The sequence below is a fragment of the Phaseolus vulgaris genome, chromosome 8 (assembly GCF_000499845.2).
Source record: "Phaseolus vulgaris cultivar G19833 chromosome 8, P. vulgaris v2.0, whole genome shotgun sequence".
NCBI classification, from domain to species: domain Eukaryota; kingdom Viridiplantae; phylum Streptophyta; class Magnoliopsida; order Fabales; family Fabaceae; genus Phaseolus; species Phaseolus vulgaris.
Window position 1 is genome coordinate 32,582,504 of NC_023752.2, and position 21,743 is coordinate 32,604,246.

Consider the following 21,743-nt stretch of genomic DNA (forward strand, 5'->3'; position numbering starts at 1 on the left):
AGCTATTCCTACTTGAGGAGGGACCCCTACTCAAGGACTAGGCGCCCGGATTTTAACTCACACTAAACGTACCTTGTTACCTTGCTCTAGACTTGACTTCTGCTTGATTATCTGGTGGCGACGCCTACTTCTGGCGACGCTCTGTCCTAGTGGTACCTTATCTTAATCTCTTCTCGCCTACACTCGCTCACGGCGAGGAGGACTTTTAATCTCTTATCGCCTACGCTCGCTCACTCTGCGAGGAGGACTTTTGGTCTCTTCTCGCCTACGCTCGCTCACGGCGAGGAGGACTAAAAACTTCACACTTATGCCTCCGATCACCATATGGTGATGAGGACTTAAAACATTATGCTTTAAAACCTTGTACTGAATGCATGCATTCTGAATTTGCCTTAAATTAAACAAAGATGATAAAGTTTCTTTCCAAATGCTTAAAAATGATGAGCATGCAAACTTAACAACTGGGAAACTTTAGTAACTTTTTGAAACCTTCTTTATTGGGTGACCTCGTTAAAAACCCTCTTCAGGGAAAAAGAGTGCCTCCTTGAAAAACTGTTTTATTGCTACTTACAATGTTTTAACTGTAATAAAACTTGAGATGGGTGGCGTTCCAAGTGCAAGGAATCGCCCCTCCTTCCAGTGTTTCTAGGCGGTAAGCACCGTTTCCGAGTGCTTCAGTTATTCTGAACGGTCCCGTCCCCTTGGGCGACAGCTTGTTCTGCATCTCGTACTGGTGGGCCTTCCTCATCACTAGGTCGCCATCTCTGAATCGCCTTGATTTCATCCTGGAGTTGTACTTGGGTTCAACTCTTCTTTTTATTGCTTCGGCCTTTACCCTTGCCTCCTCCCTGACCTCGTCCAGCAAATCCAAATTCATTCTCCTTTCGGCGTTCGAGTCTTCTGCCACGAAGTTCTGGAATATTGGCGAGCTTTCCTGGATTTCGACTGGGATCATCGCATCCCACCCATATACCAAGCTAAACGGGGTTTCGTGGGTTCCCGATTGCTCGGTGGTATGATATGCCCATACTATGCGGGGGACTTCTTCAGCCCAAGACCCCTTGGCTTTCTCCAACCTCCTCTTTAGTCCTCTCAGCAAAACCCGATTGGCCGACTCCACTTGCCCATTCGTTTGTGGGTGCTCCACAGAAGCAAACACCTGTTGCGTCCCAATATCCTCGCACAGATTCTTCAATAGGTGACTTGCGAACTGGGTCCCATTATCTGATACCAAACGCTTGGGCACACCAAAACGACACACAATGTTCTTCCATACGAAATTCTGAATCTTGTGTGCGGTGATCTGGGCTACTGGTTCCGCTTCGATCCATTTCGTGTAGTACTCGATCGCTACAACCAAGTACTTCATTTGCCTGATCGCCAACGGAAAGGGCCCCAGAATATCGATTCCCCACGTATGAAACGGCCAGGGGCTGTAGATTGATTTTAACTCTTCTGGGGGCGCTTTGTGCCAGTCGGCGTGTTGCTGGCATTGTTTGCAACGCTGTGCGTATTCCTTGCAATCTTCCCTCATGGTTGGCCAATAATAGCCCGCACGGAGAGTTCTTGTTGCCAGGGCTCGACCTCCGATGTGGCTCCCGCAGATCCCCTCGTGGAGTTCAGTCATAATTCTTACACACTTCTCTCCATGCACACATACTAACAGGGGGTGTGTAAATCCAAACCTGTACAAGTCTCCATCGATTAAGGTGAACTTGCTGGAACTTTTCTTTACCTTTCTGGCCTCCGTCGGATCCACTGGGAGGACGCCGTCTGCTATGTACCACTGGTATGGCGTTATCCATGTGACTGGTTGGTAGACAGCGTAAACTCGCGTTGTCTTCGCTTCCTCTACTGGGTGCGCCCTAACTTTCGGTGTCCTCAAGGTTTCCTGAGTTAAAGATCGGTGACTCCTTGCTATCCCTTCCGTCGACTTGCAAACTTGAAGGACCTGGTGGTTTGCTGGGAACGCCCGGGGTGTCTTTAGAGTTTCTTGTATAACAGTCCTCTGCCTGCCCCCGGCGAGCTTGGCAAGCAAGTCAGCTCGGGCATTCTGCTCCCTCGATACGTGCACCACTTCGAACAAGGCAAAAGACCTTCTTAACTCCTGTACATATTCTAGGTAAGCCGCCATCTGTGGATCCTTGGCCTGGAATTCGCCGGTCACCTGCCCGGTGATCAGCAAAGAGTCGCTCTTGGCCATCAGTACCTTCGCCCCCATTTCCTTTGCCAAAAGAATACTGACAATCAATGCTTCATATTCCGCTTGATTATTGCTGGCTTTGAAGGAAAACCTCAGGGATTGTTCTATTAACACGCCATTGGGTCCTTCCAGAATGACTCCAGCCCCACTACCTAACTGTTTGGACGACCCATCAACCGAGAGTACCCAACGATCATCACTTCCGGCATTATGCGTCGTTTCAGTAGACAACTCGACCACAAAGTCGGCGAAGATTTGCCCTTTGATCGGTCCTCGGGGTTCATACCTGACGTCGAACTCTGACAACTCCCCCGCCCATTTTACCATCCTCCCAGCTACATCCGGTTTCTTTAGAACCTTTTGGATGGGCAAGTCAGTCATCACCCATACCGCGAAGCTCTGGAAGTAATGTCGTAGCCTTCTCGCCGAAAACACGACCGCCAGCGCCGCTTTCTACAAGGCTTGGTATCTCACTTCCGGACCTTGTAACACCTTACTAACAAAATAGATAGGTTTCTGAATTTGATTTTGTTCTTGGACGAGCACCGCACTCAACGCCCTTTCGGTGACGACGAAGTATAACTTGAGGGGCGTTCCCACTTGGGGTTTGCACAGAACCGGTGGGCTCGCCAAGTACTCCTTGAGTTTTACGAAAGCCTCTTCACACTCTCTCGTCCAGACAAACCTGTTATTCCTCTTTAAACACTGGAAATACGGGTGGCCCCTCTCCCCACTGGCAGATACGAATCGTGACAGAGCGGCCATCCGACCTGTAAGCTGTTGTACCTCCTTGATAGTGGCAGGCTTCTCATTGCCAGGATGGCGGCACACTTATCAGGATTCGCTTCGATTCCTCTTTCGGTTAAGAGGAAACCCAAAAACTTTCCCGCTTCTATGCCGAAAATGCACTTCTCGGGGTTTAGCTTCAGCCTGTACTTGGCTATTGTAACGAATAGTTCTTCTAGATCAGCAACGTGCCGATTCTTTTCCGGGGACGTCACGACCATGTCGTCAACATAAGCTTGCACGTTCCTCCCTAGCATAGGCGTGAGCACTTTATCCATCAGCCTCTGATACGTGGCTCCTGCATTCTTCAGCCCAAAGGGCATCACCCTGTAACAATAGCACGACCTTTCCGTCATGAAGGCAGTTTTTTTCTCATCCATGGGGTGCATCTTGATCTGGTTGTACCCCGCGAAGGCATCCAGGAAGCTTAACAGCTTGCACCCTACTGCACTGTCTACCAGGGCATCTATACTGGGCAAAGGGAAGGAATCCTTTGGACACGCCTTGTTCAGATCTGTGAAATTGACGCACATTCGCCATCTCCCGTTGCTCTTCTTCACCAACACAACATTAGCGAGCCACTCCGGATACTGCACTTCCTTGATGTGGCCTGCGGCTAGGAGTTTCTGTGTTTCCTCTCTAATCGCCTGCCTTCTTTCTTCATTGAACTTCCTCCTTCTTTGACGGACTGGCTTGACTTGGGGGTCCATTGCCAAACGATGGGACAAAAGGTCGGGATCAATTCCTGGCATATCTGAGGCGGACCACGCAAACGCATCCAGATGTCTACTTATTACCTTGGCGATCTGGTCCCGCGTTTCGTCATCTAGGGTTTTTCCTAGCTTGAATGTCTTCCTGCCGATCTCCTTCTCGAGCCAATCCTTGACCGGCTGGGGCCTCCTTTCACTGGCGATGACCGCCCTTGCGATTCCTGACTCCCTGGTGGCCTCCGGGCAGTCACCTTCTTCCTCTATCCGGGCGACGCTCGCCATATTTGGCATCGCCGCATCCCCTTCAACGATTACTTGAAGTGTAGTGCCTACTTGCCGGTTCTCCTGTCCGGGACCTGCACCAGGGGGTGGCATTGTGCTTACATGGCACACTGATCGCCTATTTCTGAGGCTGTTTTCATAGCACTTCTTTGCCTCCTTTTGATCAGAGCGGATGGTGATAACCACCCCTTCCATCGAAGGTAGCTTGACCTTCATATGCCTAGTGGAGGGCACAGCTCCTATCCTGTTGAGCGTTGGCCTTCCTAACAGGATGTTGTATGCTGATGGGGCATTCACGACCAGGTACCTGATCTTCTCTGTTCGCGAAACTGCCCCATCTGTGAATGTCGTTCTTAACTCAATGTACCCCTGACCTCCACTTGGTCACCAGCAAAGCCGTATAGGCAGCCCCCATACGGCCTCAGATGGTCTGGGGACAACTGTAACTTTTCGAAAGTTGGCCAGAACATCACATCTGCCGAGCTCCTTTGATTGACCAATGCTCGATGAACCATCCTTCCCGCCGTGACGAGCGAGATCACGATGGGATCGTTGTCGTGGGGCACAACGTCCCTAAGATCTTCTTTGGTGAACGTGATGTCCACATCGGGCGAATGATCCTTAAAAGCCTCTACTGACATTATGGACCTAGCATACTTCTTCCGTTGTGATGCCGTACACCCACCGCCCGAGAACCCACCCGCTATGGTGTGGACCTCGCCGTGGATGGGCACCTCGTGCTGCTGTCCCACGCCACTCGCCGGTTGCGAAACTGACGATTGTCCTGTCTGCTTCTCCACCAAGTAGTCCTTCAGGAAGCCATTCTTTACGAGTTCATCCAATTGGTGACCCAGCGCTAAACAATTGTTAATATGATGCCCAAATGCTTCGTGGAATTCGCACCATGATTCCTTGTGGGGTCCCAGCACCTTGTCAGACTTCACCGATGGCCTCAACTTGTCGGCTATGTTGGGCACCGCGATCAGATCTTTTAGTTCCATCACGAAGTTGTGCCTCGGTGGCCTGCTTCCTTCTCTTCTTTCCTCTGCTTGACCCCTAGGTTGGGTCCTCCTTGGCTCGTAGGCGCGCTTCCTGTCTAAGTGTTTTCTCTCCGTGGCGGCTTGGTGAACCCTAACAGGTTGCGTACGTATCTGTGCCTTGGGCTGCGCGGGTGCAGTGGTCGTGCACTTCTCGTACGCCTCACCTTCTGAGGCAATGTGCTCTACCGCTCGTCGCCTTATTTCAGCGAAAGTTTTGGGGCGGCTGCAGTTAAGCGTTTTACTGAAAGATCCAGGACGTACCCCTTTCCTGAATGCGTACACAATCATGGGTTCCTCCGTGGTGCCCATTTTCACCACTTGTGCCCCAAAACGGCTTATGTATTCTTTTAGGGTTTCGCCTTGGAACTGCTTGACGTCGAAAAGATCATACGAGACTGGGGCGGGAGTTCTGTTGGCTAGATACTGCTATCTGAATAGTTGTGAAAGTTGGGCGAAGGATGTGACGTGGCCCTCTGGGAGGCTGATGAACCAATCCATAGCCATCCCCGTCAAGGTGCTCATGAAAAGCTTGCACCTCACGGCGTCTGAACCGCCTACCAGCAACATCTGTGTGTGGAACGCCGTGAGGTGTGCCTCAGGATCCTCCACCCCCGTGAAGGTCGCTTTGGGTCCCGTGAACGTATTGGGAATCGCTGTCTCCAGAATTGCCTGCGAAAACGGTGTTGTGAATTCCCTGGGTGGGGATGCAGCCTCAGGCTCGTCTCTGCCACACCATCCACGGCGTAATTCCTCATTGGTGCGGTGGAGCTCGTCGTTTCTTGCTTGAGAGGCTGCCAGATCCGCCTGCATGCGCTCCTGCTCCACCTTTGAGGCTGCCATTGCGTCCTGCAGCCCTTGCACCATACCCATGAGTTGTTGCAGGGTCATCTCTTCACTTTTGGCGTGTGCTAGTCGGGTGGTCATGGCTCTTTGGAGATCCTCTCAACTTATCTGGGTTTCGAAAACTGGAACTGAAAACTTGTGTGGTGGAACCGATGTTTATATCGGCCCCACGGTGAGCGCCAGATGTTCTCATCGGTTGACCGGGATCGTCTTTACGCGTGGCTTGTCCTTGCGAGCTAGGGGACCTTCGTCTTGCTCCGTCTGTGAGTACCTGAAAGAAGTGAACAAAGGGGCGCCCTCGCGGCCGTTTGCACTCCGACTATCAAGTCAGCTAGCGAGAAACACCAAAGTGATTAAAAGCTGTATGATAATCTCAATGACTGAAACTGTGTGGCTAAAACTGTGTTGCCCTAATTGCCTTGTGCTCACTGCGAGGTGCTGCGAAGACAACTAGGGTTTGTGCTCTGTGTGACTTATGAGAATTAGGTTAAAACTCGTGTAACTGTGAAAGCGTACCTTACTAGGGTTCTTCGTGCCCTTTATATAGGTGAAAACTAGGGTTTACCTTTGCGCTGCTGCTATTATCTAGGGTTCCTTGGAGAAGGTCCTTGCGCCGCTATCCCTAGGATCTTGGCGTATCTGGCCCATGGACTTTCCTTATCTGGAGTGCAATGAATAACCTTGCAGCCACTTGGGCTCTAACTTGAACGCTGTATCTCTCGCGCCATCATACTATTTGGGCGCCAACTCATGCGCCCCAATCACTGGTTACTTGCCCTGGGTATGTATACCTTTCTCTCGTACCATGCACGTGGTTTAACCCTGGTCGTGGCCCTCTCATGGGTCGTATCTATACCAGGGTTTCTCAGCAGTGGTCGTAGGTACTTCATGAGCCAGGTTTACCCCCTGCTGGCACTAGAACTTATGGCCTTGGAGCCACCTTTCTTTACCTTGTTACTGTTCTGGACTGTCGAGGCTATGCCTCATCTTGGCGATGTCTCTCTTAGGCGAAGTTCCCTTGGGCGACGTCTCCATTGGGTGACGTCTCTCTATGTGTTGACTTTGACTTTGACTTTTGGTTGATCACCCCGGAATGGTACACATAGAAATACAGGATAATCTATTCCAGTTAATCAGGCACCACAATTTAGTTTCCACAATGTGATTTCCAAAGAAGAACATCAGCCAAATAAATGTGAGAAACCAGTCAAACATGCATAGGTGCAATATCAGCAAAATAATAGACTATTTCGTTGGAATAACCAGTTAAAATATGTATCAGTTTTATATCAAATAAAAAACTAGTTATAGTTATAACAATGTTCTATCAAATGTGAAACAAATGCAAGTATTAGAACATTACAACCCAAAGCTCACTTCTCCCCCTATTTGTCTTCACAAATAGAATGAAAGAAGGATTAAAAAACAGTATAGATTTAAGATAAGGCTTGTAAATCAATTATTCCCAATTCATTTCTTAGTGAATAAAACCTGTCTTTGGATGAGGGTTTTGTGAAGATGTCTGCAAGTTGGCTTTCAATGGCAACGAATTGAATCTCACAGTCTCCATTACTAACATGATCACGAATAAAGTGATGTCGAATCTCAATGTGTTTGGTTTTGGAGTGCTGAACTTGATTTTTTGTGAGATTTATTGCACTTGTGTTGTCACATAATAAAGGGACCTTGCTAACTTTCAACCCAAAGTCCTCTAGTTGTTGCTTGATCCATAAGATCTGTGCACATCAGCTTCCTATAACTATATACTTCACTTTAGCAGTTGACAAGGTTACACATGCTTTCTTTTTGCTGTGCCATGATATAAGGCTTGAACCAAGTAGATGGCATGTTCCACTTGTGCTCTTTTTATCCAATTTATATCCTACAAAATCAGAATTAGAGTATCCTACTAAATGAATAGGAGAGTGTGAAAGATACCATAAACCTACAGATGTTGTTCCTTTAAGATATTTTAAGATTCTTTTGACAACTTTAAGATGAGATTCCCTTGGATTGGATTGGAACCTTGCACAAAGGCAAACAACAAACACAATATCTGGTCTACTTGCAGTAGGATATAGTAAGAAACCAATCAACCCCCTGTATTTAGTTTGGCCCACTGTTGTTCCAGCTTCATGAGCACTTAAGTAAAAGTTTGTAGACATAGGTGTTGTTGTAGCTTTACAACTCTCTATCTCAAACATTTTGAGAATATCATTGCAGTACTTGGATTGACACAAGAAGATGCCTTCTTTGGATTGCTTGATCTGCAGCCCAAGAAAGAAAGAGAGCTCTCCCATCATTGACATCTCAAATTCTCCCTGCATAGCTCTTACAAAATCTTCACACAATTTTTCATTAGAAGAGCCAAAGATAATGTCATCTACATATATTTGAACTAAGATTACAGTAGAATCATATTTTTTAATGAAAAGGGTTTTGTCAATCTTCCTTATTTCATATTGATGAGATAGAAGAAAACTACTTAACCTCTCATACCACTGTCTTGGTGCTTGCTTAAGACCATACAATGCTTTCTTCAACTTGTATACATGATTAGGATGTAGGTGATCTTCAAACCTGGGTGGTTGTGATACAAAGATTTCTTCATTCACAATTCCATTTAGGAAAGCACTCTTCACGTCCATCTGAAATAACTTGAATCCATTCATGCATGCAAAGGCCAGTAAGAGTCTCACAACTTCTAACCTTGCTACTGGTGCGAAAGTCTCATCATAATCAATCCCTTCTTCTTGGTTGTATCCCTTAGCAACAAGCCTTGCCTTGTTCCTTGTGATGACCCCTGAGTCATCTGATTTGTTTCTGAACACCCATTTTGTTCCTATGACATTCATTTGATTTGTTCTAGGAACTAGGACCCATATATCGTTTCTCACAAACTAGTTGAGCTCCTCATGCATAACAGCAGTCTAATGCTCATCTTTGAGTGCATCATTGATTGTCTTTGGTTCATTCTTGGAGACAAATATTGTATGATTTCTGAAGTTTGCTACATTCCTTCTTGTAGATACACCCTTATTGAATCTGCCTAATGATTTTTTCAACAGAGAGATCTGTGGGGATCCTTCACTCCTTTGGATGATCACACTGTTGCAGATTTTCAATCGATTGTTTCACAGAATTAACCAGTTGATTTTCTGTACAGTTTTCCAGATTCTTTAAGAAGATATTTTGCTTATCTTCTTTTTTACTGATCTTTGCTGGACCTTGCTCAAAATTGTTAGTTTCATAAAAAACAACATGCATAGATTCTTCTACAGTCATGTGTTTCTTATTGTAAACTCTATATGCATGACTAGATAGGTAGTAACCAAGGAAAATACCTTAGTCAGCTTTTGCATCAAACTTACCCAGATTTTCTTTACCATTGTTTAGGATGTTGCATTTGCATCTAAATACCTTTAGGTGACCTATGTGAGGCTTCCTTCCATTTAACAGCTTGTATGGACTCTTTTTTAGAATTGGCCTGATAAGAACACGATTCATCACATAACATGCTGTACTTACCGCATCAGCCCAAAAGCACTTAGGTAAGGATGATTTATTCAGAATTGTTCTTGTTAGTTCTTCAAGTGATCTGTTCTTTCTTTCCACCACTCCATTTTGCTGAGGTTTCCTTGGTGCAGAGAAGTTGTGGAAGATGCCTAGCTTGTTGCAAAAGTTGTTGAATTTCTCATTCTGAAATTCTCCACCATGGTCACTCCTAATTGCACCAATGTTGTTGTAACAAGTGTTTTGTAGTCTTTTTGCTATCTTCTTGATTTCAGAATAAGCCTCCCCTTTTGAATGTAAGAATACGGTCCTCGTAAACCTAGAAAAATAATCTACTACAACAAGAGCATACAATATTCCTCCAAGGCTCATAGTTCTTGAAGGACCAAAAAGATCCATGTGTAGTAGCTCAAGAGGTTTTGAGGTGGAAACAAAGTTTTTTAGTTTAAAAGATTGTTTTGTTTGTTTCCCCTTTTGAAAAGCCTAAAAAATAGTTCCTTCTCAAACCTGAGTTTGGGTAAGCCAATAACAAGATCATTTGAAATCAATTTATTCAAGTGATTCATATGTGTGTGCAATCCTTTAGTGACAAAGCCATGATTCCTCATGCTTTGTCAAAAGACAACCAATAGATATAGAGTTAGAGATATAAAGTAGATATACATTATGTGATCTCTTACCAACCAATAGTACTTACTTTGACTTTGGTAGACAAATTTCACATGTGCTAGTTCTGAATGTGACTTGGTATCCTCTATCACAAAGCTGGCTTATGTTAAGTACGTTATGTTTGAGCCCTTCCACATGAAGAACATCATGAATTAGAAAACTATTTTCATTACCTATGGTGCCTTTACCAAGGATATTTCCTTTGTTATTGTCTCCATAGGTCACATGCCCTTCTTGTATAAGAGTGACGCTAACAAACTTTGATGCATCTCTAGTCATGTGCTTGGAGTAGCCACTGTCTAAATACCATAGATGTTGTTTTCTCACCAAGAAATCCTGCAAAATTCAAAATCAGGTGGCAAGATTAGGTCCCCTAACAAATTTGGGTCCATGGATGTTAATCTTGTTGAATCAAGTGTGTTCAAGCTTTGAAGAATCCAAATCCTTGAAGTTTGATGGAAGGCTGGATGTGTTTGCTGTTAGAATGGATGACTTTAAACTAGAGGGGGGGAGGGTGAATTGTTTAAAGAGGGTTTTCGCAAACTTTTAAGTCAAGAATGAAATTATCTCAAGAAACAATTGATAAGGAATCTAGTTTGCCAAAACAGCAAGCAAAAACAACAGTACTAGAAAAACAATCGGTTGTTTCGCAGAAACGATCGGTTGTTTATACCCGCAAAAACAAAACTTAATTTAAAGAGATTAAGGATAGAGAGATTGCACACAGAAGTTTATACTGGTTCACTCTAAACCTAGAGCTACATCCACTCTTCTCAGAAACCACTGAGGAAATCCACTAAGCAACCACACCTTGATCACTTACACCACAACCAAGAAAGTGACCTTGATCCCCTCAAGACACACACTTCTCTAGGCCAACACACCGACACTAAGATTTTTGATCTTGATCCCCTCAAGAACACACAACAAATCTCAGCAAACACACAAACGAAAACTTGTTCAACAGAGTACAAGGATTACACTTGTTACAGAAGATAATCTGAAATCAATACAAGTAGAATCCTATTCCACACACTTTGATCAATCATAAACTCTAAGCAATCTCAACTCTTTGAAAAACTCAAAATCTCTATTCAAAAAACTTGTTACTCAAATCTGTTTTTCTGAATTTATTCAAAGATGTTGTTTGTTATCAAATCTTAACAAACTCTTAAATTGCATTCAAAGATTGGTCAACGCATTTAAAGTCTGGAGCGTAAGCAGTTAAATCATTTAAAGCATTTAAAGCATTTAAAGCTCAGTCAAAGATAAAGCAGTTTTTCTGTTATGGTACCAAAACAAACAATCGGTTGTTTCCTCGAATCAATCGGTTGTTTTGGTTTTAACAGCTTATCCATTTGAAAAACAGTTTTCAATCTTTTCTAAAAACATCTAAGTATAAACAATCGGTTGTTACGACAAAACAATCGGTTGTTTCTAACTTAGTTTGAAAAACATTTTTCTTTCAAAAAGACTGAGAATGCCTATGCTTTGAATTCAATCAAGAGGTGGATTACAAACACAATCTACCCAGATCCTAACTAAAACAACACAACAACAGCAAGCACAGCCAAGGCTTCAACATCCTTCAAAGGGTTTGGAATCTTCAAAGCTTGAACACCACTTGGTTCAACAATCTCCCCCTATTTGATGAAGACAAATCCCTGATGCTTGTGTTGTACCTGATTGAATCTGAAGCAGTTCCTGCAAGATACCGTTTTAAGCAAAGCATAGAACTTCTGATATTTGGTTAGCACGAAGACAAATACAGAAATTCAGAGCATAATATCAGGATAAACATCATTCAAAATATAACATACTGTTTTGCAAAAAAAACATAAAAACTGAAATCAAACACAACATATAAATCTCCCCCTATTTGTCTTCACAAATAGACAAAAAGAAGAGATAAAACAAGAGATAATTGTTTTGATTACATCAGAATTAAAACAACAACAACAGAAAGAAAGAAAATTGAAAAACTGATATAACCCCCAAAACCAATCGGTTGTTTCGATACATCAACCAGTTGTTTTTCTTCATTCACCATCATCAGCAAACTGAAGATCAAAGATTTGGTTTGGGACAGCTTCGATCTGTTCATCTAGAGTCATGAAGCGTGCATCCATGTTGTCAAACCTGTTGTCAATCCTATGGAAATTACTGACACAGAGATCATGGAGATTTCTTTGATTCTCCCCAAAGCTATCAAGCCTATTTACCATGAGTCTCTCAAAAGGAGACATGGTTTGCATCCTTTCTTCTTGATCATGGAGATTTCTTTGATTCTCCCCAAAGCTATCAAGCCTTTTGCATGTGCTCTTTGATGATGTGGATCCAATTGATTTTGATCTTCTTCATGATGCAGAAGATATACACCAGATCTTCCTCAGTAAGCACTGAATGATTGCTCCCCCTTGGACTTAGAATCCAAGTCACAATGAGGGCTAGCAATCTTTCATCAAGCTTTAGACCTCCAACCGAGCATGTTCTAACTTAAGCATGTTGATTCTTCAAGCAACTCTTGTAGTATTGGATTTTGTTGAAATCCTCCACTACTCCAATGTTTCCTTTGTTGATTCTAAGGCCAGAGAACTTGAAACCAGCAACAAGAGCCCATACCTCATGAGTTATCTCCATTTCTACACCTTTTACATGAGAAGCTAGATTGTTTCCCTAAAATTTGAGATTTGTGTAGAACACCCTTACCAAATCTGGGTAGATGTTTCCTTTCATCTCCAGGAACTTTCTGAGAGATTGATCTTTGAGCAGCCTCCTTACATTATCAAGCTTTTGACTTTTCAGCCAATCAAAGCACACAACCTTGGGGTTGTTTATCTTTTTGATACTTGTTTCATACCTATACCTCTCAATAAGATCATTGTCTCCAGAAAACCAGCCTTCTAGCCTTCCTCCAGAATTTACACCTCTGGTGATGTGATTCCAATAGCCACATAGAACAAGATTCTTGACACTTTGAGGAATCACCTTGAGCTGGAAAATATAGAGGCACTTTCTTAGAAGTTGGATCATGGTTCTAAGTCAAGAACTCACCAATGACAAGTACCAATTCCCAAACTCATTTGGTTGAACCAAATATTGTCAAATTGAATCAACAAAGGAAACATAAAATGAATTGACCGAACAGAATTATGCAAGAACACATAAGAATCGAACATAAAAGGAATTGAAAACAAAAACAGAACACATGTGCTGGAAAATGGAATAGCCGAACCAAAACATGCTCAAGAACACAAGACAACAAGAGTAATTGAAAGAGAAGAAAGGAAGGAGAAGAGAATGCTCATGAAGATGGAAGATAGGTTGGATGATCACGCCACTAGAAGTATGGATGCTCCTAGATGAGTGTGGAAGCCGCCACTTGAGGAAACCATGGTCCTTCAAGATAAGACTAGAGTAGAAGCTCAAAGCTCTCCAAATGCTCACTCCAATTTTGAGTATAGTTTCTTTAGATAAATTCAAATCTGAATTTTACAAGGAAGGCACCTCTATTTATAGCCTAAGGTGCTGAAAAATGAAAGCTAAACAATTCAAAATTCCCTCCAAAAGCCATCTAGAACCGGCGCTAATTGCCAAGCAAGGAAGGTGTGATCCCTTCCTTTACTTTGGCACCCCCTATTCTACTCCTACACCTATCTACTAATACACCCCCCTAAAGCTCCTATTTAAAAACCTAAAAGATGCTATAACAAAAAGAGGTTTCTAAGGTTTCCCTCTAAGCACCTTCAACTAAAGACACTACAAAAAGAGAAAATAAATGTCCTCTAGCTCCCAAGGCTTTGAACATGCTTCTTGTAATCCTTTGAGGTGGACTTTGACCTCCATGGGCGTCCTCCATTTGTGCCTCCACCTCTTCTTGAGCTTGATGAGTGGCCTCCATGTTCTCTTGGGCTTGATCTCCATCATACTCCCCGAGTTGGAGAGAATTCGACCACGAATTCTGGAGACCTACAGAAAAAGGAGTTAGATCGCTGACATTAAAAGTATGACTACCTAAGAATGTATCAGGCATATCTAACTCATAAGCATTGTCATTAATCCTCTTGAGGACTTGGAAAGGTCCATCCCCTCGAGGCATTAGTTTGGACTTCCTTTGAGTAGGAAAACGATCCTTCCTCAAGTGAAGCCAAACCCAATCGCCCTCATCAAACAACAATGCTTTTCTCCTTTTATTGGCAAGTTCAGCATACTTGCCAACCTTCTTCTCAATTCTCTTCTTGATGTCTTTATGCAAAGTTTTCACAAAAGAAGCCTTTTCATCCCCATCTTTGCACAAGACATCGTCAAGAAGGGGAATAGGAAGAAGATCAAGAGGTGTTAGGGGATTAAACCCATAGACCACCTCAAAAGGAGAATGGGAGGTGGTAGAATTTACTACTCGGTTATATGCAAACTCAACATGGGGTAGTAAATTCTCCCACACTCTAGGATTCCCCGAAATAAAGCATCTCAATAGTTGTCCCAAAGTTCTATTCACCACCTCGGTTTGACCATCAGTTTGTGGGTGGCAAGTGGTAGAAAATAAAAGCTTAGTTCCAAGCTTGCCCCACAAGGTCTTCCAAAAGTGACTCAAGAACTTAGGATCTCTATCGGACACTATAGACCTAGGAATCCCATGCAAGCGAACCACTTCTTGGAAGAAGAGGTTTGCAATGTGGCATGCATCATCCACTTTGTGGCAAGGAATAAAGTGAGCCATCTTTGAAAAACGATCCACTACCACAAAAATGGAGTCCTTTCCCTTTGATGTCTTGGGTAAGCCTAAGATGAAATCCATAGATATATCTACCCAAGGCATTGAAGGGATAGGAAGAGGAGTATAAAGACCATGGGGATGCATTTTAGATTTAGCTTTGCGGCAAGCTATGCATTTATCACACAAACTATGAACATGTTTATGCATATGAGGCCAAAAGAAATGTTCATGCAACACATCCAAAGTTTTAGCAACCCCAAAATGTCCCATTAAGCCCCCCTCATGAGCTTCTCTAACAAGAGATAATCTAATAGAGCATTGGGGAACACAAAGACGTTTTCCCTTAAAAAGAAAGCCATCTTGAATAAAAAAATCTTTGTGTCCTCCCTTAAGACACTCTTGATAGAGGAGAGAAAAATCAAGGTCATCATGATAAAGTTCCTTAATGTGATCAAAACCAAGATATTGAGAGGTTAAAAGATTTAGCAAGGTGTATCTTCTAGAAAGAGCATCCGCCACAATATTTATTTTGCCTTGCTTGTGTTTGATCACATAAGGAAATTGCTCAATGAATTCCACCCACTTAGCATGCCTCTTGTTAAGTTTGTTTTGGCTTTTCAAATATTTAAGAGATTCATGATCACTATGTATCACAAACTCTTTGGGAAAAAGATAGTGTTGCCAAGTAAACAAAGCCCTAACAAGTGCATATAATTCCTTATCATAGGTGGAATAGTTGAGATGACTTCCCTTCAATTTCTCACTAAAATAGGCTATGGGTGGCCCTCTTGAAGGAGAACAGCCCCAATACCTATGCTTGAAGCATCACACTCAATCTCAAATGTCTTAGTGAAATTAGGAAGGGCCAAGATGGGAGCATTAGTCAATTTTTCTTTCAAAGTATCAAAAGCATTTTGTTGTGCTTCTCCCCAATGAAAGACCACATCCTTTTTCACTATGTCATTGAGTGGTGCGGCAATGGTACCAAAGTTTGGGACAAATCTTCTATAGAAAGAAGCAAGCCCATGAAAACTTCGGACCTCATTCAAAGATTTCGGTGTAGGCCAATTTTGAATGGCCACCACCTTGGTTTTGTCCACATGGACCCCTTTACAACTCACAACAAACCCTAGGAATTCTATATGATCAAGAGCAAACATACATTTAGCAAGGTTAGCATACAAATGTTCCTTCCTAAGGGTTTCCAAAACTTGCCTAACATGCAACCTATGGTCATTCAAAGATAAGCTATAAATGAGAATGTCATCAAAGTAAACCACAACAAACTTACCAATGAAAGGTCTAAGAACATGATGCATGAGGCGCATGAAGGTACTTGGTGCATTAGTTAAACCAAAAGGCATAACTAACCACTCATATAAACCAAAGTTGGTCTTAAAAGCCGTCTTCCATTCATCACCCGGTTTGATACGGATTTGATTGTAGCCGCTTTTAAGATCAATCTTTGAAAAGATTTTTGAACCATGTAATTCATCCAACAAATCATCTAGTCTAGGTATGGGATGCCTATACTTAATGGTTATGTTATTGATGGCCCTACAATCCGAACACATTCGCCATGTGCCATCCTTTTTTGGCACTAAGATGATAGGCATAGCACAAGGACTCATGCTATCTTGCACCCACCCTTTTTCAATCAAAGCCTCAACTTGTTGGCGAATTTCCTTGGTTTCACTTGGATTGGTCCTATATGCGGGACGATTTGGTAAAGAAGAGCCCGGTATCAAATCAATTTGGTGCTCAATCCCTCTCAAAGGTGGAAGTCCATTTGGAGGATCTTGAAACACATCTTTGAACTCTTCTACCAAATTTTCCAAGCAATGAGGACTATCAACAAGTGATTCTATGCTAAGAGTTCTAGGGATGGCTAAAAAAAGAGGATGATGAGCCACTATTTCCCTTTCAATGTCACGCCTAGACACAAGGAGTGTAGGCTTAGAACTCTTATCTTTTTTATCTTTTTTATCTTTTTCACTCTCCTTCTTTTTCTTCATGATAACTTGGTCCTCATGGACTTCTCTTGGAGAGAGAGATTTTAAAGTAACCTTGTGACCATGGAATTCAAAAGATAATTTGTTGGTAAAGCCATCATGTAAAACTTTTCTATCAAATTGCCAAGGCCTTCCCAAAAGAACATGAGTGGCTTCCATGGGCACAACATCACATAATACCTCATCTTTGTATTTTCCAATGGAGAAATGGATGAGGACTTGTTTATTAACAATTATTTCTCCTACTTCACTAAGCCATTGTAACTTATAGGGCTTTGTATGAGAGATAGTAGGCAATCCAAGCTTATCTACTACTCTTGTACTAGCCACATTTGCACAACTACCCCCATCCACTATCAAGGAACAAATGTTGTTTTGAATAAGACATCTTGTATGGAAAATATTTTCCCTTTGACTTTCATCAAAAGGTTGTGAAACTTGTCCAAGAAGTCTTCTCACAACTAACAAGTCCCCTTCAAGTGGACATTCGCTCTCTTCCTCACTAGATGCATGAGAATGCAATGAATGCTTTGAAGAATCCGAATCATGCTCACTAACTACAATGCCCTCATGCATGTACATACTTCGTTTGGAAGGACAATTTGCAGCAATATGACCATAACCCATACATTTAAAGCATTTAGTGTTAGATGTTCTAGTAGGAGACTTAGGTCTAGATGTTGATGGCTTAGATTCCTTGGGTTTGAAAGAAGAATCTTTGGAAGGATGTTTAGAAAAAGAAGTTTTGTTTCTCCAAGACTTGGAGTAGTATCCATTATTGGAAGCATTTTTAAAAGAGTTTTTCTTAGCAAGTTGGGCTTCCACCTTCATTGCAAGATGAACTAAAGAGCCCAATGATGAATACTCTTGTAACTCAACAATGTCTTGGATATCCTTCCTAAGACCACTCACAAACCTAGCAACCATGGCTTCTTCACTTTCTTCTAATTCAATTTTAAGCACAAGCGTCTCAAGCTCCTTATAATATTCATCCACATTTAGCGTGCCTTGTTGAAACCGTTGGAGTCTCAACATGAGGTCTTTCCTAAAATGTGGGGGCACAAACCTAGCGCGCATATGATCCTTTAAAGAGTTCCAAGAGTCCACGGGAGGACCCTTGTGATAGATAATGTCCTTTACAATCCCATGCCACCATTTCATGGCATAATCACTAAACTCTAGGGTGGCTAGCTTGAGCTTATGCTCATCTTGGATCTCATGGATCTCAAAAATTTGTTCACACTTAGCCTCCCAATCTAAATACACATTTGGATCACTAGAACCATTAAAACAAGGTAGTTTGACCGAAGGAAGCTTGGACTTTGCATCATGGTAGAAGCCATTGCCGTAGTGAATTCTTTCCCCTTGGTGATGATGTCTTTGTCCATGGACTTGGGGTGGAGGTCTCCTTCTCCTATGCTCATCTTCACGGCCAACATCATTTGAAGAAGCTCTTGAAGATGGTCTATGAGAATGATGTCCATCATGGATAGAAGGAGATGGTCTAGTTTGTTGGACCTCCATCTTTTGCAATTTCTCCTCCAACCTTCTAATTGTTCTTTGAGCTTCATGTAATTCACCAAGAATTGAAGCTTTGGAAGGAGAATTCTGCTTGTAGGATGCATCACTTGAAGATCCAGCCATTTGTAATTAAAAACAGCAAACACACAAAACAGCAAACAAGTTAAAAATTAGCAAAAACAGTGAGCTTTGCAATTGAAACTGCCGAAGTGAATTTAAGGCTGAAAAAGATATCACTCTCAAAGAAATAATTTTCTTGCTCCAATCTGATCTTGAGGCCTTGGAATCCTCAAATGAAATATGTCAAAGCAAGCACACCAATCTTAAGAGCAAACCACCACAAAACCAAAGAAACAATAAAGACAAACAAGAAAAGGTATAAGCAAGGAAAGGTAATTGCAAAAGGAATACTATATGTAAGACAAACTCAAAGAGTAAGAATGAAAGACAATCAAGAAAATAAAGAACTCAATGAGAAAAGTAGGCACACAAAAGAATACCTAAGGAAAAGCACTAGAGTAGATGAAGAAAACAAAAAAAATTTAGCTACTGGAAAATTTTTTTTTTTTATGCAAACTGTGTTTGATATTCACTGATTTAACTGGAACGTTGTAGAGCGAACTGGATTATGAAATTTATACCACAGAAACTTCAAGATGTTAACTCAATAATGGCACTGGAATCAATTAAAAACAGTAAGCCAATTGAGAGAAATAAATTTTTTAAAATCACTGCCAGATTACCGTATTTTTTTCGGCAGGAATGTACACTTTTTTATTTTATTTATCATTTTTTGTGTACTTCATATTTTTGAATGATTCTTTTTTCTATTCTTTTCTAACACTTTGAATATCTCAAATCCAGAATTTCAGAATTTTACAGTACGTAAATCAGTTGCAATAAGGAAAAACAGTAAGCACTCTTTTCAGAAACAGAGGAAACCTAATAGGAATAAAAAACAGAATGATGAACTAGCAAAGACATAATAGAAAATGATGTATTGGAACTTGTATAGGTCTAGAATACAAGTATGAACTCAATTCTAAAAAGAAAATGCACAAAGGATCAACATCAATTCAGAAAATTATATGACACCAAAGCAAGAAACAATCAAAACAATAAAAGTACTACTAGAAGTAATGACATATATGGAATAACATGACTAAGACAAAACTTGACATGATTCAAAAATTAAAAGACACAACACAAATTGTAACAAGTGAAAGGAAGCTTAAGGTAAACTCTAGGAAGGATAATGCCATTCCAAAAGAGCAACCATACTCATAAGAATTATGAGTGCCATAAACCTTTCCACAAACACTTGGAGCAAAAGAAAAACAGCAAGAATACTCAATTAAAATTCTAAAACAGAAACTTAAATTGCAAGAAATTAAAAAGAGCTCTTGAAATAAAGTGCACACAACTCAACAATTAAACAAGAATGAACCTAAGACTCATGATACCACATGATGTGATTCCAATAGCCACATAGAACAAGATTCTTGACACTTTGAGGAATCACCTTGAGCTGGAAAATATAGAGGCACTTTCTTAGAAGTTGGATCATGGTTCTAAGTCAAGAACTCACCAATGACAAGTACCAATTCCCAAACTCATTTGGTTGAACCAAATATTGTCAAATTGAATCAACAAAGGAAACATAAAATGAATTGACCGAACAGAATTATGCAAGAACACATAAGAACCGAACATAAAAGGAATTGAAAACAAAAACAGAACACATGTGCTGGAAAATGGAATAGCCGAACCAAAACATGCTCAAGAACACAAGACAACAAGAGTAATTGAAAGAGAAGAAAGGAAGGAGAAGAGAATGCTCATGAAGATGGAAGATAGGTTGGATGATCACGCCACTAGAAGTATGGATGCTCCTAGATGAGTGTGGAAGCCGCCACTTGAGGAAACCATGGTCCTTCAAGATAAGACTAGAGTAGAAGCTCAAAGCTCTCCAAATGCTCACTCCAATTTTGAGTATAGTTTCTTTAGATAAATTCAAATCTGAATTTTACAAGGAAGGCACCTCTATTTATAGCCTAAGGTGCTGAAAAATGAAAGCTAAACAATTCAAAATTCCCTCCAAAAGCCATCTAGAACCGGCGCTAATTGCCAAGCAAGGAAGGTGTGATCCCTTCCTTTACTTTGGCACCCCCTATTCTACTCCTACACCTATCTACTAATACACCCCCCTAAAGCTCCTATTTAAAAACCTAAAAGATGCTATAACAAAAAGAGGTTTCTAAGGTTTCCCTCTAAGCACCTTCAACTAAAGACACTACAAAAAGAGAAAATAAATGTCCTCTAGCTCCCAAGGCTTTGAACATGCTTCTTGTAATCCTTTGAGGTGGACTTTGACCTCCATGGGCGTCCTCCATTTGTGCCTCCACCTCTTCTTAAGCTTGATGAGTGGCCTCCATGTTCTCTTGGGCTTGATCTCCATCATCTGGTTTTGACTCTTTTTGAGGTGGGAGGAGTTGATTCCATGATGGTAGAGAAGAAAACAGAGAAAAGCTCACTTCACAGATTTTGCAAGAGATGTTGCAATTGGTTGTTCTTGTGGAAGAGATTAGTTGCAATAGAATTTATAGCAGTAAAATAATCAAATAGCATTCAATGATATGAGTGGGTACCAGATTTTTAGAGAGAGAGGACTTAACCCTTCCCTGCACAGAAAATGTCAGAAAAAGCTGAAAATCACATGGTCTTCACATGTGATCTTTGACTAGTCATTAAGGTTCTTGAATTTCCAAGATTTTGGAATATATTCCTTTATGACTGTTGTAACTTCTCTCTGAACGTGATCAACTTTCAACACAGGTTCTTTGACCAAGGATTCTCTCTTTAAAAAGATCTGCAACGGATAGAAATTCAAAATAGAAATTAAATTGATTTCTTCACAGTGCTGTCAGACTCAAAACAATCAGTTGTTTTTCTGCAGCAGTTAAAACTGATTTTGAATTTTTAACCATGAGCAGAAATAGTTCAAAGCAAATGACATTAAGCATTTTATAGAAGATTTTTAACCATGAGAAAGAACTTTAAAACAGAAATTAAGAACAGAAAAAGGAAAGTCTTATCCTTATGTTATTTCTTTAATGAACCATGTGCTTTATGATCAAGAAGTCTCTTTTCACTGTTGAGGACCTTTGGACAGATGCAGAGCATTGATTCAGCTTCAATGATGGTCTTTTTCTTCCAAGAACATGATCACATGACTTAGTCCTTCATAATTCTTTAGAATTCCTGCAGAAACATGAGTTCAAGCAACAAGATTTGGTCCCTTCACAAATGTGGGTCCAATAGATTTCTTTTTCTCATTTGGAACCTCACACCCTTTAGGAATCCATTTTATGTAGCCTCTTGGAACAAAGAATTTTCTTATTTTGCAGAATCTAACCGAATGGCCCTTTTTCATGCAATAAAAGCATG

General features: G+C 41.5%; 2 protein-coding genes across 2 annotated transcripts; both read right to left on the reverse strand.

The window, feature by feature from the left end:
* Positions 1-577: 577 nt before the first annotated feature.
* On the reverse strand, positions 578-2,584 carry LOC137824961 (uncharacterized). The gene is made up of 2 exons (XM_068630632.1): positions 1,686-2,584; positions 578-1,373 (listed from the first exon to the last, which is right to left on the reverse strand). Exons 1-2 carry the CDS (start codon positions 2,582-2,584, stop codon positions 578-580), a joined length of 1,695 nt encoding a protein of 564 aa, XP_068486733.1.
* A 1,750-nt stretch (positions 2,585-4,334) lies between these two features.
* Positions 4,335-5,330, reverse strand: LOC137824963 (uncharacterized). Its single transcript, XM_068630633.1, has one exon. The coding sequence runs from the start codon at positions 5,328-5,330 to the stop codon at positions 4,335-4,337; it is 996 nt and encodes a 331-aa protein (XP_068486734.1).
* Positions 5,331-21,743: the final 16,413 nt, after the last annotated feature.

Bases quoted from the DNA above. Each gene is read 5' to 3' on its own strand.
- LOC137824961 (XM_068630632.1), bottom strand. From the start codon at position 2,584: ATGACTGACTTGCCCATCCAAAAGGTTCTAAAGAAACCGGATGTAGCT. The intron at 1,374-1,685 runs GTTTGGATTTAC...GTTGGCGATCAG, and splicing joins ATCGATGGAGACTTGTACAG to GCAAATGAAGTACTTGGTTG.
- LOC137824963 (XM_068630633.1), bottom strand. From the start codon at position 5,330: ATGGGCACCACGGAGGAACCCATGATTGTGTACGCATTCAGGAAAGGG.